General features: G+C 35.6%; 1 protein-coding gene across 2 annotated transcripts in view; it reads left to right on the plus strand.

Moving 5' to 3' along the window:
- The window catches only part of LRBA (LPS responsive beige-like anchor protein), a 753999-nt gene that overhangs the window by 112197 nt on the left and 617794 nt on the right, over positions 1-24008 (plus strand). For both annotated transcript variants that reach the window (XM_032633582.1, XM_032633583.1), the window contains exons 10-15: positions 14117-14314; positions 14491-14624; positions 16607-16715; positions 17026-17178; positions 21113-21281; positions 23718-23797. In XM_032633582.1, coding sequence (XP_032489473.1) covers positions 14117-14314; positions 14491-14624; positions 16607-16715; positions 17026-17178; positions 21113-21281; positions 23718-23797 — 843 coding nt within the window. The remainder of the gene's footprint in view (positions 1-14116; positions 14315-14490; positions 14625-16606; positions 16716-17025; positions 17179-21112; positions 21282-23717; positions 23798-24008) is intronic.

The raw sequence follows: 24008 nt of genomic DNA on the forward strand, positions 1-24008 counted from the left end.
TATTGAAGAGGCTGTCTTTTCTCCATGGTATATTCTTGCCTCCTTTATCAAAAGTAAGGTGACCATATGTGCGCGGGTTTATCTCTGGGATTATTATCCTGTTCCATTGATCTATATTTCTGTTTTTGTGCCAGTACCATACTGTCTTGATTACTGTAGCTTTGTAGTATAGTCTGTAGTCAGGGGGACTGTTTCCTCCAACTCTGTTTTTCTTTCTCAAGAATGCTTTGGCTATTTGGTGTCTTTTCTGCTTCCATACAAATTGTGAAATTTTTTGTTCTAGTTCTGTGAAAAATGCCACTGGTAGTTTTATAGGGAGGGAGTGCATTGAATCTGTAGTTTGCTTTGGGTATTTTAGTCATTTTCACAATGTTGATTCTTCCAATCCAAGAACATGGTATATGTCTCCATCTGTTTGTATCATCTTTAATTTCTCTTATAGTGTCTTATAGTTTTCTGGATACATGTCTTTTACCTCCTTAGGTAGGTTTATTCCTAGGTAGTTTATTCTTTTTGTTGCAGTGGTAAATGGGAGTGTTTACTTAATTTCTGTTTCAGATTTTTCATCATTAGTGTATAAGAATGCAAGAGATATCTGTGCATTAATTTTGTATCCTGCTACTCTACCAAATTCATTGATTAGCTCTAGTAGTTTCCTGGTAGCATCTTTAGGATTCTCTGTGTATAGTACCATGTCATCTGCAAATAGTGACAGCTTTACTTCTTTTATGATTTGGATTCCTTTTATTTTATTTTCTTCTCTGATTGCTGTGGCTAGAACTTCCAAAACTGTGTTGAATGTTAGTGGTGAGAGTGGACAACCTTGTGTTGTTCCTGATGTTAGAGGAAATGGTTTCAGTTTTTCACCATTGAGGACGATGTTGGCTGTGGGTCTGTCATATATGGCCTTTATTATATTGAGGTAAGTTCCCCCTATGCCTACTTTCTGGAGGGTTTTTATCATAAATGGGTGTTGAATTTTGTCAAAAACTTTTTTGCATCTATTGAGATCATCATATGGTTTTTCTTCTTCAGTTTGTTAATATGGTTTATCACATTGATTTATTTACGTATATTGAAGAATCCTAGCATTCCTGGGGTACACCCCACTTGATCATGGTGTATGATCCTTTTAATATGCTGTTGGATTCTGTTTGCTAGTATGTTGTTGAGGATTTTCACATCTATGTTCATCAGTGATATTGGTCTATAGTTTTATTGTGACATCTTTGTGTGGTTCTGGTATCAGGGTTATAGTGGCCTCGTAGAATGAGTTTGGAAGTGTTCTTCCCAATGCTATATTTTGGAAGAGTTTGAGAAGGATAGGTGTTAGCTCTTTTAATGTTTGATAGAATTTGCCTGTGAAGTCATCTGGTCCTGGGCTTTTGTTTGTTGAAAGATTTTTAATCACAGTCTCAATTTCAGTGCTTGTGATTGGTCTGTGTATATTTTCTCTTCCTTCCTGGTAGAGTCTGGGAAGGTTGTGCTTTTCTAAGAATTTGTCCATTTCTTCCAGGTTGTCCATTTTATTGGCATATAGTTGCTTGTAGTAATCTCTCATGATCCTTTGTATTTCTGCAGTGTCAGTTTTTACTTCTCCTTTTTCATTTCTCATTCTATTGATTTGAGTCTTCCTTTTTTTTTTGATGAGTCTGGCTAATGGTTTATCAATTTTGTTTATCTTCTCAAAGAACCAGCTTTTAGTTTTATTGATCTTTGCTGTTGTTTCCTTCATTTCTTTTTCATTTATTTCTGATCTGTCCCTTATGATTTCTTTCCTTCTGCTAACTTTTGGGGTTTTTTTGTTCTTTTTTCTCTAATTGCTTTAGGTGTAAGCTTAGGTTGTTTTTTTCAGATGTTTGTTGTTTCTTGTGGTAGGATTTTATTGCTATAAACTTCAATCTTAGAACTGCTTTTGCTGCATCCCTTAGGTTTTGGGTTGTCGTGTTTTCATTGTCATTCTAGGTATTTTTCATTGTCATTCTAGGTATTTTTTGATTTTCTCTTTGATTTCTTCCGTGATCTCTTGGTTATTAAGTAGTGTATTGTTTAGCCTCCATGTGTTTGTATTTTTTACAGATTTTTTCCTGTAAGTGATATCTAGTCTCATAGCATTGTGGTCAGAAAAGATACTTGATATGATTTAAATTTTCCTAAATTTACGAACTCTTTATTTGTGACCCAAGACATGGTGTATCCTGGAGAATGTTCCATGAGCACTTTAGAAGAAAGTGTATTCTGTTGTTTTTGGATGGAATGTCCTATAAATATCAATTAAGTCCATGTTGTTTAATGTAGCATTTAAAGCTTGTGTTTCCTTATTTATTTTCATTTTGGATGATCTGTCCTTTGGTGAAAATGGGGTGTTAAAGTCTGTTACTATTATTGTGTTACTGTTGATTTCCCCTTTTATGGCTGTTAGCATTTGCCTTATGTATTGAGGTGCTCCTGTGTTGGGTGCATTAATATTTACAGGTGTTATGTATTCTTCTTGCATTGATCCCTTGATCATTATGTAGTGTCCTTCTCTGTCTCTTCTAATCGTGTTTATTTAAACATCTATTTTGCCTGATATGAGAATTGCTACTCCAGCTTTCTTTTGATTTCCATTGCATGGAATATCTTTTTCCATCCCCTTACTTTCAGTTTGTATGTGTCTGTAGGTCTGAAGTGCATCTCTTGTAGACAGTATCTATACGGGTCTTGTTTTTGTATCTATTCAGCCAGTCTGTGTCTTTTGGTTGGAGTATTTAGTCCATTTGCATTTAAGGTAATTATTGATATGTATGTTCCTATTACCATTTTCTTAATTGTTTTGGGTTTGTTATTGTAGGTCTTTTCCTTCTCTTGTTTTCCTCCCTAGGGAAGTTCCTTTAGCATTTGCTGTAAAGCTGGTTTGGTGGTGCTAAAGTCTCTTAGATTTTGCTTGTTTGTAAGAGTTTTAATTTCTCTGTGAAATCTGAATTAGATGCTTGCTAGGTAGAGTAATTTTGGTTGTGGGTTTTTCCCATTCATCACTTTAAATATGTCCTGCCAACACCCTTCCTGCTTGCAGAGTTTCTGCTAAGAAATCAAATGGTAACATTATGGGGATTCCCTTGTATGTTACTTGTTGCTTTCCTTTGCTGCTTTTAATATTTATTCTTTGTATTTAATTTTTGATAGCTTGATTAATAGGTGTCTTGGCATGTTTTTCCTTGGATTTATCCTGTATGGGACTCTGTGCTTCCTGTACTTGATTGACTATTTCCTTTCCCATATTAGGGAAGTTTTCAACTATAATCTCTTCAAATATTTTCTCAGTACCGTTTTTTTTCTCTTCTTCTTCTGGGACCACTGTAATTCGACTATTGATGTGTTCAGTATTGTCCCAGAGTTCTCTGAGACTGTCCTCAATTCTTTTCATTATTATTTCTTATTCTGCTGTGTGGTAGTTATTTCCACTATTTTATCTTCCAGGTCACTTATCCGTTCTTCTGCCTCAGTTATTCTGCTATTGATTTCTTTTAGAGAATTTAAAATTTCATTTATTATGTTGTTCTTCACTGTTTGTTTGTTCTTTAGTTCTTGTATCTACTTGTTAAACATTTCTTGTATTTTCTCCATTCTGTTTTGAAGATTTTCCATTTTGTTTACTATCATTACTCTGAATTCTTTTCAGGTAGACTGCCTGTTTTCTCTTCATTTGTTTGGTCTGGTGGGCTTTTACTTTGCTCCTTCATCTGCTGTGTATTTCTCTGTCTTCTGTTTTGATTAACTTAGTGTGTTTGGGGTCTCCTTTTCGCAGGCTGCATGTTCTTAGTTCCTGTTGTTTTTGGTGTCTTCTCCCAGTGGGTAAGGTTGGTTCAGTGGGTTGTGTAGGCTTCCTGGTGGATGGGACTCGTGCCTGTGTTTTGGTGGGTGAGGCTGGATATTGTCTTTCTGGTGGGCAGGACCGTGTCCAGTGGTGTGTTTTGGGGTGTTTGTGACCTTATTATGATTTTAGGCAGCCTGTCTGCTAATGGGTGGGGTTGTGTTCCTGTCTTGCTAGTTGTTTGGCATGGGGTGTCCAGCCTTGTAGCTTGCTGGTTGTTGAGTGGAGTTGGGTCTTAGTGTTGAGATGGAGATCTCTGGGAGAGCTTTTGCCATTTGATATTACGTGTAGCTGGGAGGTCTCTGGTGTTCTAATGTCCTGAACTCAGCTCTCCCACCTAAGGGGCTCAGGCCTGACACCCGGGCAGAGCACCAAGACCCTGTCAGGCACACAGCTTAGAAGAAAAGGGTAGAAAAAAAAGGAAAGAAAGAAAGAATGAAGAAGTAAATAAACCAATACATTAAAGTTATTAAGATAAATAATATTTATCTTAATAAATATTATTAAAAATAAAAAAGTAATAAAAGAAAGAAAGAAGAGAGCCACCAAAGCAATAAACAAATCCACCAATGATAACAAGTGCTAAAAACTATATTAAAAAAAGAAAAAGCCAACAAAACAAACAAAAAACGGAAAGACAGAACCCTAGGACAAATGGTAAAAGGAAAGCTCTGCAGACAAAATTAGACAAAGACGCATGCGCAGACACACTCACAAAAGGAAAAAAAGGAAAAAGAAATATATATTAAAAAAAAAGGAAGAGAGCAACCAAATCAATAAACAAATCTACCAATGATAATAAGCTGTAAATACTAAACTTAGATAAACATAAAACCAGAAATAAATTAGATGCAGAAAGCAAACCTGAAATCTACAGTTGCTTCCAAAGTCCACCACCTCAATTTTGGGATGATTCGTTGTCTCTTCAGGTATTCCACAGATGTAGGGTACATCAAGTTGATTGTGGAGATTTAATCTGCTGCTCCTGAGGTTGCATGGAGAGATTTCCCTTTCTCTTCTTTGTTCACACAGCTCCTGGGTTTCAGCTTTGGATTTGGTCCCGCCTCTGCGTGTAGGTCGCCTGCAGGCATCTGTTCTTCGCTCAGACAGGACGGGGTTAAAGGACCAGCTGATTAGGGGCCTCTGGCTCACTCAGGCCTGGGGGAGGGAGGGGTAGGGAATGCGGGGAAGCCTGTGGTGGCAGAGGCCAGTGTGATGTTGCACCAGCCTGAGGCCTGCTGTATGTTCTCCCCTGGCAAGTTGTCCCTGGATCCCGGGACCCTGGCAGTGGGGGGCTGCACAGGCTTCTGGGATGGGAGATGTGGATAGTGACCTGTGCTTGCACGTAGGCTTCTTTGTGGCTGCAGCAGCAGCCTTAGCGTCTCATGCTTGTCTCTGGTGTCTGCGCTGATAGATGCAGCTTGCGCCTGTCCATGGAGCTTGTTTAGGTGGTGCTCTGAATCCCCTCTCCTTGTGCACCCTGAAACAATGGTCTCTTGCCTCTTAGGCAGGTCCAGACTTTTACCGGACTCCCTCCTGGCTAGTTGTGGCTCACTAGCCCCTTCAGGCTGTGTTCACGCCGCCAGTCCTCTCCCTGGGATCTGACCTCCGAAGCCCAAGCCTCAGCTCCCAGCCCCCACCCACCCCAGTGGGTGAGCAGACAAGTCTTTCGGGCTGGTGAGTGCTGGTCAGCACCGATGCTCTTTGTGGGAATGTCTCCGCTTTGCCCTCTGCACCCCTGTTGCTGCGCTCTCCTCCACGGCTCTGAAGCTCCCCGCCTCTGCCACCCACAGTCTCTGCCCACAAAGGAGCTTCCTAGTGTGTGGAAACCTTTCCTCCTTCACAGCTCCCTCCCAGTGGTGCAGGTCCAGTCCCTATCCTTTTGTCTCGTTTTTGTTTTTTTTCTTTTGCCCTACTCAGGTACATGGGGAAGTTCTTGCCTTTTGGGAAATCTGAGGTCTTCTGCCAGTGTTCATTAGGTGTTCTGTAGGAGTTGTTTCATGTGTAGATATATTTCTGATGTATTTGTGGGGAGGAAGGTGATCTCCAAATCTTACTCCTCTTCCATCTTGAAGGTCTGTGAAGTTTGTTTTACTTTTAAGCTTTGTTAATTGGTCCCAGAACAGCCTTTATTCTGAATGATATTTTCAAAATAGAAGTTTTGTTGGGATATAATTCACATATTTTACCATTCACCCATTTATTATGTATAATTCAGTGATTTTTATTGTATCCCAAGGTTGTGCAAACATTACCACTCTGTAATGTTAAAGTATGTTCATCCGCAAAAGAAATACTGTAGTTATCAGCAGTCCTTCCTGATTTTTCCTGCTTCCCAGTACTGTAATCTAATTCTATTTGTATAGATTTGTCTCTTCTGGACAATTCATGTAAAGGAAAATATACAGTATGAGATCTTCTGTGGTTGACATTTTTTCAGTTAGCATAATGTTTTCAGGGTCCACCCATGTTGTAGCACGCATTAATACTTCATTCCTTTTTATTACTAAATAATATTGTGTGGGTATATCACATTTTATCTATTCGTCAGTTGATGGTCATTGGGCTGTTTCCACCGTTTGGCTGTTTTGCACAATGCTGCTATGAACCCTTCTGTGCAAGGTTTTATGTGCACACATGTTTTTATTTCTCTTGGGTATGTACCTAGAGTGGAATTGCTGATAATATGGTAACTCTACATTTAACTTTTTAAGAAATTTCTAGATTGCTTTCCAAAGTGGCCACATCATTTTATATTACCGCAACTGTATATGAGGATTTTGATGCCTTCATATTCTCTTGAACACCTGTTATTATCTGACTTTTTGATTATAGCCATTTTAGTGGGTGTGAAAGGGTATCTCATTGTGGTTTGGTTTTGATTTGCATCTCCCTCATGACTAATGATGTTGAATGTGTTTTTGTGTGCTTATGATAAGGCTATTTATGTCTTTTTTTGAGAAATGTTTATTCAGATCTTTGCCTGTTTAAAAACTGAGGTCCCTTTTTATTTGGTAAATTTTAAGAGGTTTTCAAAAAAAAAACTTAATTGTGGTAACATACACATAAAACTTACCACTTTAACTATTTTTAAGTGTACAGTGAAGTAGTGTTAACTATTTTTACATTGTGCAACCTAGCTGTAGAACTGTCTTCATTCTGCAAAACTGAAACTCTGTACTTATTGAACAACAACTCTCCACTCCTCCTCTCCTCAGCCTCAGTTTTAATAGTTTTAAAAATATATCCTAGAAGCAAATCCATTATCAGGTATATGATTTGCAAATATTTTCTCCCATTCTGTGGCTTGTCTTCCCACTTGCCTGATGTTTTCCTTTGAAGCACACATTTCAGTTTGATGCAGTCCAGTTTGTCTACATTTTCTCTTATTATTTGTGCTTTGGTGTCATATCTAAAAAATTATTTCCTAATTCAAGTTCATGAAGATTTACTCCTGTGTTTTCTTATAAAAGTTTTATATTTTTAGCTCTTACATTTAAGTGTTTGATTCATTTTGAGTTAATTTTTGTATTTGGTGCAACGTTATTCCTTTGCATTTGGATTTTTAGTTGTCTCAGCATCATTTGCCGAAAAGAATATTCTCTCCTTATTGTATTTCTTGACAGCTTCACCAAAAATCAGTTGATCATAAATGTAAGTGTTTGTGGACTCTCGATTGTGTTTCATTGAACTATATGTCTGTTCTTAGTCTAGTAGCACAGTCTTGAATACTGTGGTTTTGTAATGCATTTTTTGAATTAGGAAGTATGAGTTCTCCAACTTTGTTCTTGTTCAAGATTGTTTTGGCTGTTGTTGGTATCTTACATTTCTGTATGAATTTAAGATACACTTGTTAATTTTTACAACAAAAAGTAGCTAGGATTTTGGTAGATATTGCCTCAAATCTATAGATCAATTTGGAAAGATTTGTCATCTTATGAGTATTAAATCTTCCAATCCATGAATATGGGATATTATTCCATTTATTTAGGTCTTTTTCAGTTTCTTTTTGTAGTTTTCAGTGAACAAGTCTTATATGTATTTTGTTAAATTCATTCCAAAATATTTTCTTCTTTTATGTGCAGTATCAAATGGAATTGTTTCTTAATTTCATTTTTGGGTTATTTGTTGCTTATGTATGGTAACTAAATTTATTTTTATATATTTATCTTCTACAGTACAACCTTGCTATTCTAGTTTATTAGCTCTGATAATTTGTTTTTTTATGTATGGATTTCTTGGCATTTTCTATGTTTAATTTTATATATAAGATGATGTATTTGTAAACTGCCCTCATTTTAGTTCTTTCTGGATACTCTTTATTTCTTTTCCTTGCGTAGTGGCCCTGGCTAGATCCTCTAGTACAGCATCTTGAGGACATTATGCTATGTGAGATAAACCAGCCACAGAAGGACAAACACTACATGATTCCAATTATATGAGATAAAAGCAAAGTCATAGAAACAAAGAGTAGAATGGTGGTTGCCAAGGGCTGGGGGAAGGGAAAAAAGGAATTACTAGTCAATGGTACTAAATTTTTAGTTATGCAAGATAAATAAGTTCTGGAGGTCTGCTGTACAACATTGTGTTTATAGATAATAATACCTTATTATCTGTTAAATAATTATCTTATTACCTGTTAATAATTATCTGTTAATATCACTTAATATCTGTTAATAAGGTAGATCTCCTGTTAAGTGTTCTTACCACAATAAAATTTTTAAAAAAGTGGTGAAAACAGACATTTTTTTTTTCCCTGACCTTAGGGGAGAAAGCATTCATTCTTTTACCATCAGCCTATGACATTAGCTATCAATTTTGTATAGATGGTCTTTGTTTATTGAAGGGAGTTTACTTTTTATTCCTGGCTTGTTGAGTGTTTTATCATGAAGAGTTGTTGGATTTTGTCAAATGCTCTTTTTGCTTCCACTGAGATGATCATGTGATTTTTGTCCTTTATTTTTATTAATGTAGTATATTACATTGATTATTCAAATTTAAACCAACCTTGCATGTCTGGGATAGTCCCACTTGGTTATACTTTATTTTCTCATCGATTTAAAAGACAAAAGCAAGAAAATTTTCTGAATCTTTGTTAATAGATGCACAATATAAAAAAATGTAATTAAAAATTTTATTTATTTATTTTTGGCTGCATTGGGTCTTTGTTGCTGCTTGTGGGCTTTCTCTAGTTGTGGCGAGCAGGGACTACTCTTCATTGCTGTGCGTGGGCTTCTCATTGCGGTGGCTTCTCTTGTAGTGGAGCACGGGCTCTAGGCACACGGGCTTCAGTAGTTGTGGCTTGCAGGCTCTAGAGCACAGGCTCAGTAGTTGTGGTGCATGGGCTTAGTTGCTCTGCTGCATGTGGGATCTCCCTGGACCAGGGATCGAACCCATGTCCCCTGCATTGGCAGGCAGATTCTTAACCACTGCACCACCAGTGATGTCCCAAAAAGGTGTAATTTTTAACATCAATAATATAAAGTGGGGGTGGTGTGGAGATATAAATGAGTAGTTTCTGTTTGTGATTGAAGTTGTTATCAGTTTAGAGTGTTGTAACTTTAAGTTATTTTACATAATTTCCATTGTAACCACAAATAAAATACCCATAGAAGTTACACAGAATAAAAGGAGGAAGGGATCAAAGCATATAAATACGAAAAAAGTCAATGAAATACAAAGGAAAACAATTAACAAATTACAATGAAGAAAACAGCAATACTAAGTCTTTCCCATTCAGTAATTACATTACATGTGACCAGATTAAACCTCCAACTAGAAAGAAGTAAATTGGCTGAATGGATTCAAGAAACAAAGTGCAACTGTGTTTTGTCTAGGAGAGACACACTAGGGACATACATAGGCTGAATGTGAAAGGATGGATAAAGATAGTACATGCAAATGATAACCAAAAGAGAGCAGAGGTAGCCATACTTATAATCAGAAAAGATAGACTTTAAGTCAAAAACTGTTACAAGAGACAAAGAGGAAAATTATATAATGATAAAAGTGTCAGTTCACTGGGAAGATATAGCAATTAAAAATATCTACACCTAACATCAGAACTCCCAAATATATGAAGCAGAGATTGACAGAACTGAAGGAAGAATTATGCGGAAACACAATAATAGTAGGACACTTCAATATAGTGCTTTCAATAATGGACAGAACAACCAGACTGCAGATCAGTAATGAAACAGTTCTTGAACAATATTGATCCATTGCACCAAACAGACAAATATAGAACATCCTGCCCACCAATAGTAGAGTGAGTACACATTCTTCTCAAGCTCACATGGAACATTCTTTAGGATAGACCACGTGTTACCACGTATTACCATGTAACAAGTCTTACCAAATTTAATAATATTGAACTCATACCATGTATCTTTTCTGACCACAGTGGAATGAAATCAGTAGTTGAAGGAAACTGGAAAATACACAGATATGTGGAAATTAAGCAACACAGTCTTTAAAAACTAATGGGTCAAAGGAGAAACTACAAGGGTAATTAGAAAATATCTTGATACAAATGAAATCTAAAATTACATACCAAAACTTACGGGATGCAGAGAAAGCAATATGAGGAGGGAAGTTCATAGTGATAAATGCCTACTTTAAAAAAAAGAATGATCTCAAGTCAATAACCTAATCTATGCTTCAAGGAACTAGAAAAAGAAGAGCAAACTAAACCTAAAGTTAGCAGAGGAATGGAAGTGGTAAAGATTAGAGCAGAAATAAATGAAATAGAGACTAAAAAAGAAATAGAAAAACTCAACAAAACTGAGTCAGGTTTTATTTTAACAGACCAAAAAAACTGAGAAATTCTTAGCTAGAATAATTAAGGAAAAAAGAGGACTTAAAGTAACTAAAAGCAGAAATGAAAGAGTAGGCATTACAGCTAATGCTAGGAATATAAAAAGAATTATGGGACTACTATGAACAATTACATGCCAATAAATTGTATAACCTAGAAGAAATAGATGTTCCTAGAAACATACAACCCCTCAGGACTGAAGAAATAAAAACCTGAACAGACTATCGCTAATAAGGAAATTGAATCAATAATCAAAAACCTCTGAATAAGGAAAAGCCCAGGACTAAATGGCTTCACTGGAGAATTCTACCAAACATTAAAGAAGAATTAACACCAATTCTCCTCAACTCTTCCAAAAAATAAAGAGGAGGGAACACTTCCAAACTAATTTTCTGAGTTTAGCATTGCCCTGAAACCACAGCCAGACAAAGACACTACAAGAAAATAAAGCTACAGATTAATATCCCCAATTGGTATTAATGCAAAAATCCTCAACAGTATTGTAGGAAACCAAATTCAAGAGCACATTAGAAGCGTCATACCCTATGACCAACTGGGATTTATTACTGAAATGTAAAGCTGGTTCAACATATGAAAAAAAATCAATGTAATATGCCACATTAACAGAGTGAAGGACAAAAACGACATGATCATCTCAATAGATGCAGAGAAAGTATTTGACAAAATTCAACACCCTTTAATAATAAAAACACTCAACAAATTACAAATAAAAGGAAACTCCTTCAAAATGATAAGACCATATATGAAAAGCCCACAGCCAACATCATATGCAACAAAAATCAGTTGTATTTCTACATACTATCAGTGAACAATCCGAAAAGGAAAATAAGACAGTAATTCCATTTATAATAGCATAAAAAGCAATACTTAGGAATAAACTTAACCAAGGGGGCAGAAGACTTGTACAGTGAGTGAAAAGTGTAAAATATAGCTGAAAGAATTAAAGAAGACACAAATAAATAGGAAGATATCTTGTGTTCATGGACTGAAGGACTTAAAATTGTTAAAAATGCATGCTACCCAAAGTGATCTACAGATTCAGTGTAATTCCTATCAATGTCCCAATGGCTTCTTTTTACAGTAATGAAAAATCCACCCTAAAATTTACATGGAATCTCAAGGGTCCCTGAATAGCCAAAACACTCTGAAAAAGAATAGCAAATTTAGAGGTCTCACACTTCAGGATTTCAAACATATTACAAAGCTACAGTAATCAAAACATTATGGTACTTGCTTAAAGAGAGATACATAGACTAATGGAACAGAATAGAGTCCAGAAATGAATCCTTGTATTTACGGTGAAATGATCTTCTATAAGGATGCAAAACCATGCAGTGGGGAAAGATTAATCTCTTAAGCAGGACTTCCGTGGTGGCGCAGTGGTAAAGAATCTGCCTGCCAGTGCAGGGGACACGGGTTCGAGCCCTGGTTTGGGAAGATTCTGCATGCCGCGGAGCAACTAAGCCCGCAAGCCACAACTACTGAGCCTGCGTGCCACAACTACTGAAGCCTACATGCCTAGAGCCTGTGCTCTGCAACAAGAGAAGCCACTGCAATGAGAAGCCAGCACACTGCAACAAAGAGTAGCCCCTGCTCGCTGCGACTAGAGAAAGCCCGTGTGCAGCAATGAAGACCCAACACAGTCAAAAATAAATAAATAAGTAAATAAATAAATAAATTTAATCTCTTAAGCACATGGTGTTTTAAAAAATGGATAACCACATGGAAAAGAATGAAGTTGGATCCTTACCTTCCATACATTAAAATTAACTCAAAATAAAGACTTAAACATAAGACCTACACATAAGATTTCTGCATGAAAACACATGAAGAGCTTCATGACATTGAGTTTGGCAATGATTTCTTGGATATGACACCGAAAAAAATAGGAAACAAAGACAGAAATAGACAATGAAATGAGACTTCATCAAGCTTAAAATCTTTTGTGCATTGAAATTCTTGTGCATCAAGGAACAGTGTAAAAAGGCAACCCATGAAATGGGAGACAATATTTTAAACCAAATATCTGATAAAGTGTTAATAATATCCAGAGTATATGATGAACTCCTACAACTCAACAACAAGAACAACAAACCCAGCTCATTTAAAAACTGGGCAAAGGGGCTTCCCTGGTGGCGCAGTGGTTGAGAGTCTGCCTGCCGATGCAGGGGACACGGGTTCGTGACCCGGTTCGGGAAGATCCCACGTGCAGCAGAGCAGCTGGGCCTGTGAGCCATGGCCACTGAGCCTGTGCATCCGGAGCCTGTGCTCCACAACGGGAGAGGCCACAACAGTGAGAGGCCCGTGTACCACAAAAACAAAACAAAACAAAAAGTGGGCAAAGGACTTGAATAGAATTTTTTCCAAAGATAATATATAAATGTGTGACAGGCATATGAAAAAATGCTCAGTCACTAGCCATCAGAGAAATGTAAATCAGAACCACAGTAGATAATCATCTTACACCCATTAATGTGACCATTATTAAATAAAAATAAGTGTGGTTTAGGGTGTGTGGAGAAATTGGTACCCTTATGCAATGTTGGTGGGAATGTAAAATGGTGCAGCCTCTATGGAAAACAATATGGTGATTCTTCAAGAAATAAAAAATAGAATTACCACGATTGAGCAATCTTACTTCTATGTATATATCCAAAAGAACTGAAAGCAGGATATGAAAGAGCTGTTTGTACACCCCTGTTCATTGCAGCATTATTCACAATAGATAAGAGGTCAAAGAAACCTAATTGTCTATGGATGGATGAATAAAGAAAATGTGGTATGTATTTACAATGGAATATTATTCAGCTTTAAAAAAGAAAAAAACCCCTGACACATCCTACAGCATGGGTGAATCTTAAGGATGTTATACCAGTCACAAAATGACAAATACTCTGTGACTCTCCTCGTGTGAGTTATATAAGGTAGTCAAACTCATGGAATCATAAAGTAGAATGATGTTTGCCAGCGTACAGGGGGAAGTGGAAATGAGTTGTTATTCAACGGGAATTTCAATTTCATGAGACAAAAGTTCTAGAGATTTGTTGTACAATAGTGTGCTGTAGTTAACAAGACTGCACTGTACACTTAAAAATGTTTAAGATGGTAAATGTTATATTATGTTCTTTTTACCAAAATTAAAAAAAAGACAATACAATAAAAAAAAACAAAACATGCTGTGTAGGATATTAATTTTACATTTTTTTAAATGTAAGGTTTTAATGTCAAGTTGACTTGATTTCCATTATATCTTTAAAATAAATTCAGTCTACTTTAGAGGTAACTAAGCATGCAAGGCTTCTCTTAATTAACATTGTTAGGAAAATGATCAGTGTTCTACTTAAATTTTTATATTTCTGGTGATTTGTAGTTAATTTTTCTTTTTGTGACCTATCTTAACTGTTCTACTTTTTATTAATTCTTAGGGTACATTTAAATTTAAAGCAGAAAGTGACCTGTTCCTTGCTGAGCATCACAAACTTTTATTGTACGATGGCAAACTCTCTAGTGCCATTGCATTCACATACAATCCACGCGCCACAGATGCCCAGCTTTGCCTCGAATCATCCCCTAAGGACAGCCCTTCAATTTTTGTTCATTCACCACATGCACTCATGCTCCAGGTACTAGTGGTAATATTTTAAGAATATTTTTAATGGTAAATTTTGATGTATTATTGAGTTGTATTTGGTAGCTTCTGACATGTAATGTAACATTTTATTGTTCTTGTTACGTTTCATTTTGAATTGTTTTGGAAAAGAATCATTGGAATCTTTACTGTGTTTTTTTGTTTTACAAGGATGTGAAGGCGGTTTTAACACATTCCATCCAAAGTGCCATGCATTCAATTGGAGGAGTACAAGTGCTGTTTCCACTTTTTGCACAGTTGGATTATAGGCAGTATTTATCTGATGAAGTTGACTTGACTGTATGGTGAGTGCTTTTGTTTTTTCTTTCATTTGATGTGAGAGTTATTTTCATCACTGTTGAGCTACACAATATTTTTTTCAAACTTTAAAATTTGTTGTAGGGTTAAAAGAGAATATAAAGAAATTTTTGAACTATAATGATTATAAATTCAGTTCAATAATAATAATATTAAAGTTCTTTATCAGTAGGAAGTATGGAAGCTCTAAAAAAACATAATAATGTTTTTAAAAATAATTATTTTATGGCTGCGTTGGGTCTTGGTTGCTGGGCGCAGGCTTTCTCTAGTTGCGGCAAGTGGAGGCTACTCTTTGTTGTGGTGCGTGGGCTTCTAATTGCGGTGGCTTCTCTTTGTTACGGAGCATGGGCTCTGGATGAGTTGGCTTCAGTAGTTGTGGCACGTGGGCTTAGTTGCTCCACGGCATGTGGGATCTTCCCAGACCAGGGCTTGAACCCGTGTCACCTGCATTGGCAGGTGGATTCTTAACCACTGCGCCACCAGGGAAGTCCCAATAATGTTATTTTCAAATAAAGTTAGACATAGTGATAATAGATTTATCAGAAATGTATGTATTTTTGTCTAAAATATAGTTTTAAAATATTTTAAATGGTTATGCAGTAGTGATTTCTTATGGTAATTCATCTTTCCATATTTAATTATTATTGATTGCTAGTAAGTAATTGAAATCTAAAAATTTTTGATTATGTTACATAATAAGTGATATGGTTTTTAAAAATTAGATCATAAATTTGGCACCTTTGTCTCCTTTGTTGTAGTGTTGAGTGTAGAAAAGGAAGAGACATGAATTCTAGGACAAGTTATTACAATGTTGGAAAGGGTGTCTAAATGAATTTTTCATGGCTGTATAATTTAGTGAATCTATTTATAATAAAGTAATTATGTTTATTTGAGTGATTTTAATGTTTTTCGTTCTCCTTTTTTGAAATTCTCTTTCTAATTTCTACTTTTATGTGCGACTTGAGGTTTACTACCAATGTATATATTTAATGATGTAATAATTTTTCCAGATTATTTTTAGGCAATGGAATGACTTTTTTTTAAAAGGAATTATGTATCAAAGCTAGTATTGACTACATTTAAAAATTTTTAAATAATATTATTCTTGACATGTTGCTACTTCATAAAATTTTTTTTCATCCTGGTCTAAAACCTTTATAACAGGGCTCAGTTTCTTTTTTTTTTATTAACTTTTCACCATTATTGGAATTGCTGACAGTTAAAAGTACTTTTGTAGAGGAGGTTGGCTGTTCTCCCTTTCTTTGTGGGACTCTGTCAAGACTTTTGAGAAGGACTAACAGCCAACCTTATTCCATTCCATTTTGAGTATCTACAAGTTGTGAGGTTGGGAGCATGGCTGTAATCTTACTACTTTACGATTTTTCTGTTGGGATAATGCACAAAATTCTTAAATTATTATTCAAGTACTTCAGTTTGTCTACAGCTTTACTTTCTTATTTTCCCCTTTATGAACCCTATGCTCTGTTCAAATTAGGCCAGTTTGGAGCCCTAACACATTTGGAGGCTATCTATCCTAGTCTGTTTGCTCCACATCTTTTCCTTCTATTTGGCCTCTAACCCTCCAAAATTGAATACACTTGCTCATCTAAGTTACATCCATTCTTCAGGGCTTTAATATACTTATGTTAGTCATTTTATTACTTGTTTTTGGACATTCCTAATTTTGCTCTATTTCATGCATGTTTTTCATATTGTTTCTAAGTGATTCATTTATTAATATATTTGTGATAAAGGACATGAACTAAATATTTGAGTAATAAATCCTAATCTTCCATTAAATTTTAGTCCTAAAATAATGTTGGAGGCAGTTTTAGTAGAGTGTCAATTTCCTTGGAATAGAAACTTTTTATTAAGATGGATGAAAGACTGCATCTATTTAACCCCCCCTCCCCCCCTTTTTAAAAATAGAATATGCTTTTTCAAACCAATGTCTTTTTTCTTATTCCAGTTCAACTTTGCTGGCTTTTATCATGGAGCTGTTGAAGAACTCAATTGCTATGCAAGAGCAGATGCTTGCCTGCAAGGGCTTTTTGGTAATAGGATATAGTCTTGAAAAGGTAAAGTATCAAATGCGTTACATTTTTGATTCTTAATTTGCAGGCCATGAAACTTAGTCTCCTAAGTGGTTGAGAAATTCTGTCTGCAAGTGTGTCTCCTTGGTTATATAAAATCACCTAAATTAAAATAACCTTTTGTTGTTTTAACTTGCCCCCACTGCTTTATTAGAGGACTGTGGTATTGAGTCTCATGGCATCTTTAACTTTGAGCATATAATTTGTGGACCTACTTTTTTCTGGTATTGACAGTCTTTAATTTACTTACCTTGCTTTGTGTTGGTAGTGACCTTTGAAATATCTTCCTCTGCAGTCTTCCAAATCCCATGTCAGCAGAGCAGTACTTGAACTTTGCCTTGCATTTTCAAAATATCTGAGTAATCTGCAGAATGGGATGCCCCTACTCAAACAATTGTGTGATCACATTCTTCTTAACCCAGCTATATGGATTCATACCCCAGCCAAGGTAATACATATATTGATTTTGTGCTAATATGTTCAGTAAGTTTTTGTACTTGAGAAGAGTGATAATTACGAGGATTTTCTTTTATCCTTTTACATGCTATTATGTAAGATTTCAGTGGAATGCATTTTTTGACTAAATATACTTTTGCAAGTCAGTATTTTTTCCCTCCCTTCCTAAAGCAATATCAGTATTTCTTTTTTAAAAAAGCTATAGTCTTTATTTTCTGTTGTTAAATAAAATTTTATTTGAGAGAGACTTTGATTTATACTTACTAAACCAAAGTTGGATAGTTCCAGTGTAAATATAATGTTTCCTATCAACTGTAGCTCTGTTCTATTGCAAATATACATACATATATATCTATGTATCCATATGTATGTATGCATACATATATATAAATACATACTCACTGTGCTCTCTCTCCCTCTTATACACACATATTCCTTCCACCAACTTGATGAGCTCTTGAGTTTAATCCTTACAGGAACAGCTGAAATGTCACCGTTTCTTGAAGGCTTCCATGATATACAGTTCACATTTAATCACTTTAATTTCACATTAATTCAAATTATTAAATACAGTTATATTTTACACAGTAATTTATTTAGTACTGTAACAGCAAATCAATTACATTAAGTGAACATAAGTGAATTTGTGATAAAATATATAAATAAAACCTTTGATAAATCCTAATGTTCTATTAAGTTATCCTAAAAATTTGATTTCCCCTCTCCCCCTCTCTCTTTTGGTTCACTTGCAAGCGTTTACCATCGTTCAGGTTGGAATAACACATACTTACTCTAGTTGTCAGAAAAAAATGTCTGCAGACTTTTCTGCTTTTCTGGAGTCATAGTATCTTAGTTTCAGCTGCTCTTTTCAAATGTTAAGGAGAAAAACAGCTGCTGACTCTGATTGCCATTTGGAAATAATCAAAGGAGGCAGCTGGAGGTTGTAGCTTTTTATCTCTGGGTTCAAATTTGACCTTTTTCTCTTCTATGACCCTCAGTCTTATTTCTTTTCAAGGATTGTTTCAAGTTACTTTTTAAACCTTTACTAAACACTTCTTTGTCTTACTAAGCAGCCTATTTGTAAGGCTTTGGGCCTCTTTTGAAGCGGTCAAAAAGCCTCTTCTTATGAGATACTTACTTGTAGGGGAATATTTAAAAATTTTCATTGTATCGTTTCCTTAAGTCCATCATATTATTACACTCTATTTCTTAACCTTTTCCTTGTTAATAATTTTCTTTAATTTCCTCTTCAGAATTTGCAGTTGATTTGGTAATGTTAAAGTTAACTTTTGTTTCAACCTCCTGCTTTGTGTATCCATGAGGGGTTATATGTAATTTTATTATAAAGGTAGTTATAACAAACGGCAGATGCAAAGTTTATTTTGACCTGAAGGTCATACAGTTTGGGGGAGGAAGGAGCTTTTTAAGAAAAAGAATACAACATACTGCATGCAAAATTAGGTTTAGGGTCTTGGAAGGAACATGTCTAGATGAGTGGGCATGAAGTTTAAGCTTCATTAGCTTCATGGTAAATTCACCTCTGGTTACCAAAGTTGAGGAGGGTATGATTGTATGAATCAATCTTTGCTTTTGGAAAAGGGTGCTCACAGTCATTTATAATATCTATTTAAGTTTGATCTGCTCAGAGACAGGCTTTGAAATGACCTAACAAGAGAGATGAATTTTCTTGTAGGTAGCAGTCTTTCATTTGCTGAGTGGCTGCTTTATGCTGGGCACTGTGGATACAGTGGTGAGCAAGACAGATCTGATTCCTGCCCTCATAGAATTTAGGTGTAATGGGAAAGACAGATGTTAGTGTGTAATTTGTGTGGTTATTAGATTATATAAAGAGTGAAAGAGGAAAGGTTTATTCATAAGTAGAATATGAATAATCTTGAGGTCTCCAATATGTTGCTGTTAAATCCTGTTCATTTTTCTTTAACTATAGTATCATTCTCGGTAGACTGACTTTCTCCACTTTTCCATATCTTAATTTATCATTCTTTGCCAGAATTCCATTATGCTTTTAACATATCACTCTCATCAGATCATTTCTTAGCCTCCAAACTTGTAATGGTTTCTCGTTGTTTTCAGAATAAAGCATTAGGTCTTCACGCCAATTCTTTCTAGGCTTTCTTTGTGAAAAACTCACTTGTCCTCAATGTCTAGGTGGGTACAGAAGGTTATCCTAGAGCAGTGGTTCTTAATCTTGGCTGTCTATAGAATTAGTTGGGAGAGGCTTTTTGTTTTTTTTCAAACAAAACAAAACAAAACCAGAATCCCACTCCCTCCACCCTAGATTCTAATTTAATTGGTCTGGGACAGGACCCAGACATCGGTATTTTAAAAATGTTTTTCAGGTATTTTAATGCACAGTCAAGAATGAGGATGGTTGTTCTAGAATTGGCGAAACTTTTTGTATGATCCACCGTTTTCCCTGTTTGAAATTTCCTCTTTTGTTCTGTCTACCTATTGTTCTACTCATCTTCAAAGGCTACCTTAATACTGCCTTTATTAGTGAAACTTTTCTTGACTGTTTTAGCTTACCCTAAAATAATTTCTCTGGCCTCTGAATTAATAGTATTTAATAGCTGTATGGCACTTGCTTATTGCCACATGACCTTTCTTATGTTTCAGTAGGTGAGGTGTCTTTATTACCTTTTATTTTTCCACTTAAATTTGTGTATTTTTTATATCCTCCATTAGATTTTCAGCTACTGAGGGACAGTGTCTGTGCCACTGTATTTTCAATAATACAGTGCTGCACATAGAGGTGGAGGTAAATATTTTCTGCATGACTGAAACAGCATGGTTAAGAATTTGAACCATGTCGTAGAAAGTGCTATGTATCCTCAGTGACAAGTAAGCTGGGCCTAGCTATTTGAACAGCAGTGGCTACATCAAAGTAATGTTATATGGATTATAGCATATTTGTGGTTTTCTAAACTACAAGCATCTTCCAAGCCTCAATTTTAAGTGGTTCAGAATCTGCCACTCTTTACCATGTATGATTACTGATTGACTCCCTAATTATTTAACCTTGATTGTTTATAGGGCATGTGGAAGATACACAACTAATTTTTATCTTTCAGGGTTAAAAATGAAAATGCCCTCAGTGTCTGGGAAGGTAACATAAATGTTCAGTTGTGAATGATCAGGGGTAGCGTGGGTTTTGGCCAAATTTAATACCGTACTTAGTATTGTTTAGTTTATAAAGTATTCTTGATTTTGATATGAAAGTAGACCAAAAGTGGTCCTTATTTTGTGCTATTATGAGTACTAAAGTATAATTGTTTTTGAATTTTAGAGACTATAATTTTATAATTACAGTCTTTGTAGTAATAAGCTGTTATAACAGAATCCTATTTTTCTAATAAATATTTCTTAAGGTAGGCTTTACATATTTTTATATGATTTTCTTTCTTTTGACTTTTCTTACTTTTTTTGTTACTTCTACTTCTTTTTTTTTTCTTTTGAGTTATTCCAGCTGCTAATTTTCTCTAAAACAGAGACAATTTTCTCTAAAACAAAGACAATTTCTAGCTTTTGAAAACAACTATACATAGCATAAGTAGTAGGTTTGTTCTAAAGAAGTTACGTAAGTTCATGAATAATTGCTGATTGCTAAATAGAAACCAGTTTTTTCCATGGAATAGTGCTGCAAAAATTTGATATATTTGGGGGTGTTTACTTTATAGTGCTACTGTATAGGAAGCATTTGCCTGCTTTTATTTTATAAGGAGTATGTGTGCTTGTATGTGTCAGTGGATATGTGTTATCTGTTAACATGAATGTTATTATCAAGCTAAACAGCTTGCTTTTTGGAACAAGTATGGTCCAAGTAGAGCAGCTGAGGGTATTCCTGGAAACAGAGGTAAAATGCTGGTCAGCTTCTTTGATTTGAGCTCTTCATTTTGATTCTCTAGGTTCAGTTGACACTCTATACTTATCTGTCTACGGAATTCATTGGTACAGTCAACATATATAATGCCATTCGGAGAGTTGGAACAGTGCTTCTCATCATGCATACACTGAAGTACTACTATTGGGCAGTGAATCCTCAGGATCGGAGTGGTATCACCCCAAAAGGATTAGGTATATCATCTCTGTATATTACATTATATATATATATGGCAAATCAGGATTTTCTTTTTCTTTCTTTCTTTTCTTTTCTTTCTCTCTCTCTTTCTGTCTCTTTCTGTCTTTCCCAATACTATTACACTCTTCTGGAAGTTTTCCTAAATCTCATCATGGTAAAATTTTAAATCTCGTTGATAATTTTAATAGTTTGTCCTAAATCGTGGTTGCCAGAGGTTAATAACTCGCTACTTTTGTAGAAGAATGGTACTTTTGCTAGTATGAGTTGTTTGAGGGCAAATATGACTAGGATGATTTTTAAGGCATTGAGAATGAGAAGAAATTCTATATTAGCCACTGGTATTGATGTTGAGTCTAGTTATCCCAATGAGAATCATTGACAACAGTGTTGTTTGGGAGATGGAGATTTTTTCCAGGAGTATCTGCTTCTAATAAATAATATAATGAAACTACAGAATTTCAGTAATTATTTTCCTATATAATCAGGACGAAATTACTGGAAGGATAGTGTTCATTGATCATGTCAGTAGTTCTTGGAAGGGGTCATAATAAAAAGTTTCACAAATGGTGGCTCTTTTGGTTTTAAGTATTGCCAAACCTGCTTCAAATTGGCTTATATCATAAAAGAGGGTTAACCAGCTCATATAAACTGGTAGTTTCAGTAGGACTTGGTACAGGGGTTCAAAATACAGCCTTTGGACCCAGTTTGTCTCCCTCAATTTCCCAGTTCTTCTGTGTTGGCTTTTTTCATATAATCTCTCTCTTTTTAGAGTGGCAGACAACCACTCTGCCTTCACACCCTCACAAATTTAAATCCAGCAAAAGAGCATCTGCCTGTATTGAGCATTTCCAGCACAAGTTCCTTTTAGTCTCTTTGTTGCTCGTTGGCTCGTTTGTCCATCTGTGTGGCAGGTATTCTTCAGATTGCCCAGGCATGGAGGCCCTTCTTACCTCCAAAACACATGGTGTGAGTGTGAAGATGGGTTCAATCCCTTTATAAAAATTGAGAGCTGGGCTTCCCTGGTGGCGCAGTGGTTGAGAGTCTGCCTGCTGATGCAGGGGACGCGGGTTCGTGCCCTGGTCCGGGAGGATCCCACGTGCCGCGGAGCGGCTGGGCCCGTGAGCCATGGCCGCTGAGCCTGCACGTGAGAGGCCCGCGTACCGCAAAAAAAAAAAAAAAAATTGAGAGCTGTTGCTTGAAATCAGGAAATAGATGCTGGAGAGTCTAACAACATACATTCTGATTTTACTCAAAGGCTTTGGTTGTTCAATGATTTACAAAGACGAGGTTTCATATTTGTATAATACTTTTTCTATCCCTTTCAAAATAAACTCGATTTATTCTCAGACAATATGCTAGCTATAATTTAGAAAGCTATGAGGACATATGGAAGTTACATGATCTGTTTAAGCTGGAGAGGTTGTGGCAGATCTAGAACTAGGCTATAATTTCCTGCTGATTATTTCATGGTGCTGTAGGTGTGTCATGTACTGTCCTAGGTGTTAGTATTATATTCTGGCCTTGATTTTATAACTGATTAGTGACCTTGGGAAAGTCTTATACTTCAAGTGAGAGAGCTGGACAAACTTTGCGATTGTATTGTAACTCTGTAACCTATTCTTTGTCTAGGAATTGTCATGTGGAACAAATTTTAAACAATTTTCTTCCTATTTTAATTGATCTGTTCAAGGTAATGGTGGTCCTATGCTTTGGTGGTCCAGGAGCTAGCTGTAAATAGTGATTAGTGGGGGGAAAATTGCAGAAAATATGAGGCAGACAAGTAGTTAAATTAGGATCTTAGGACAATGGGTGTTTGGTTTCAAAAGCTTTCTACAAGCTTTCTACTTGGGAATTGTATGTTTGAGACATGAAAATTGACTTTAATGTGAGCCATGTGTGACCAAGCACTTTCTCAAGAAGAGGAGGAGATGTCAGAGGAGGTCAACACAATGTTTCCCTTCTTCATGAACAATACTGTGTTGAGGTATACTTTGAGCCTTTTGTATTAGCTTATACAGTGGTCTCAATAGAAAAAAGTTTTTTCATAGTAAATTCACATATAAAGTTTAGATTTTCTTTTGCTTTTTTCTTTATAAACTTATGTTACCATAGTAACATTCCAAGAGAGTCTTTTAAAACTAAGTATAAACTTGTTACCTCATTTTTATGTTTTAAAATTCCTTTGACCTTACCCAAAAACAAACATTTTCATTGTAGTTTCTACATAACCCATTTTGTACATTTGGAGCATTGTATATACAATTGCACGTGAGATTGAATGCTCGTCCTTCTAGAGGCATTAAACTCTTCAGGAAACTGACCTTATGTTTCTTATAAATAGGTGGAAAAACTATTGGGAATGAGAATTTTATACTTAACTTTGAGGTTTTTGAAATACTCAGTGTCTGTGTATGTGTTTGTCTTTTTAAAAGATGGACCACGACCTAATCAAAAAGAAATGCTTTCTCTACGAGCGTTCTTGTTGATGTTCATTAAGCAATTAGTGATGAAGGTGAGTTCATATTTCTTACCCTATAGCATGTGTGTATTGAACTTAAAATTTCACATAAAATACAATCTTGGTTTGTTTACTCTTTGCTCTATTAATAGGTTTACACAGTGGAAAAAACTTTTAAAGATATTTATTTCCTTGTTTGTTTTTTCTCTGTAGGCATATAATTGATAAACATTAATGCAGAATTGGAAATTGATAATCGTAATAT

Source organism: Phocoena sinus, chromosome 5 (assembly GCF_008692025.1).
Source record: "Phocoena sinus isolate mPhoSin1 chromosome 5, mPhoSin1.pri, whole genome shotgun sequence".
NCBI classification, from domain to species: domain Eukaryota; kingdom Metazoa; phylum Chordata; class Mammalia; order Artiodactyla; family Phocoenidae; genus Phocoena; species Phocoena sinus.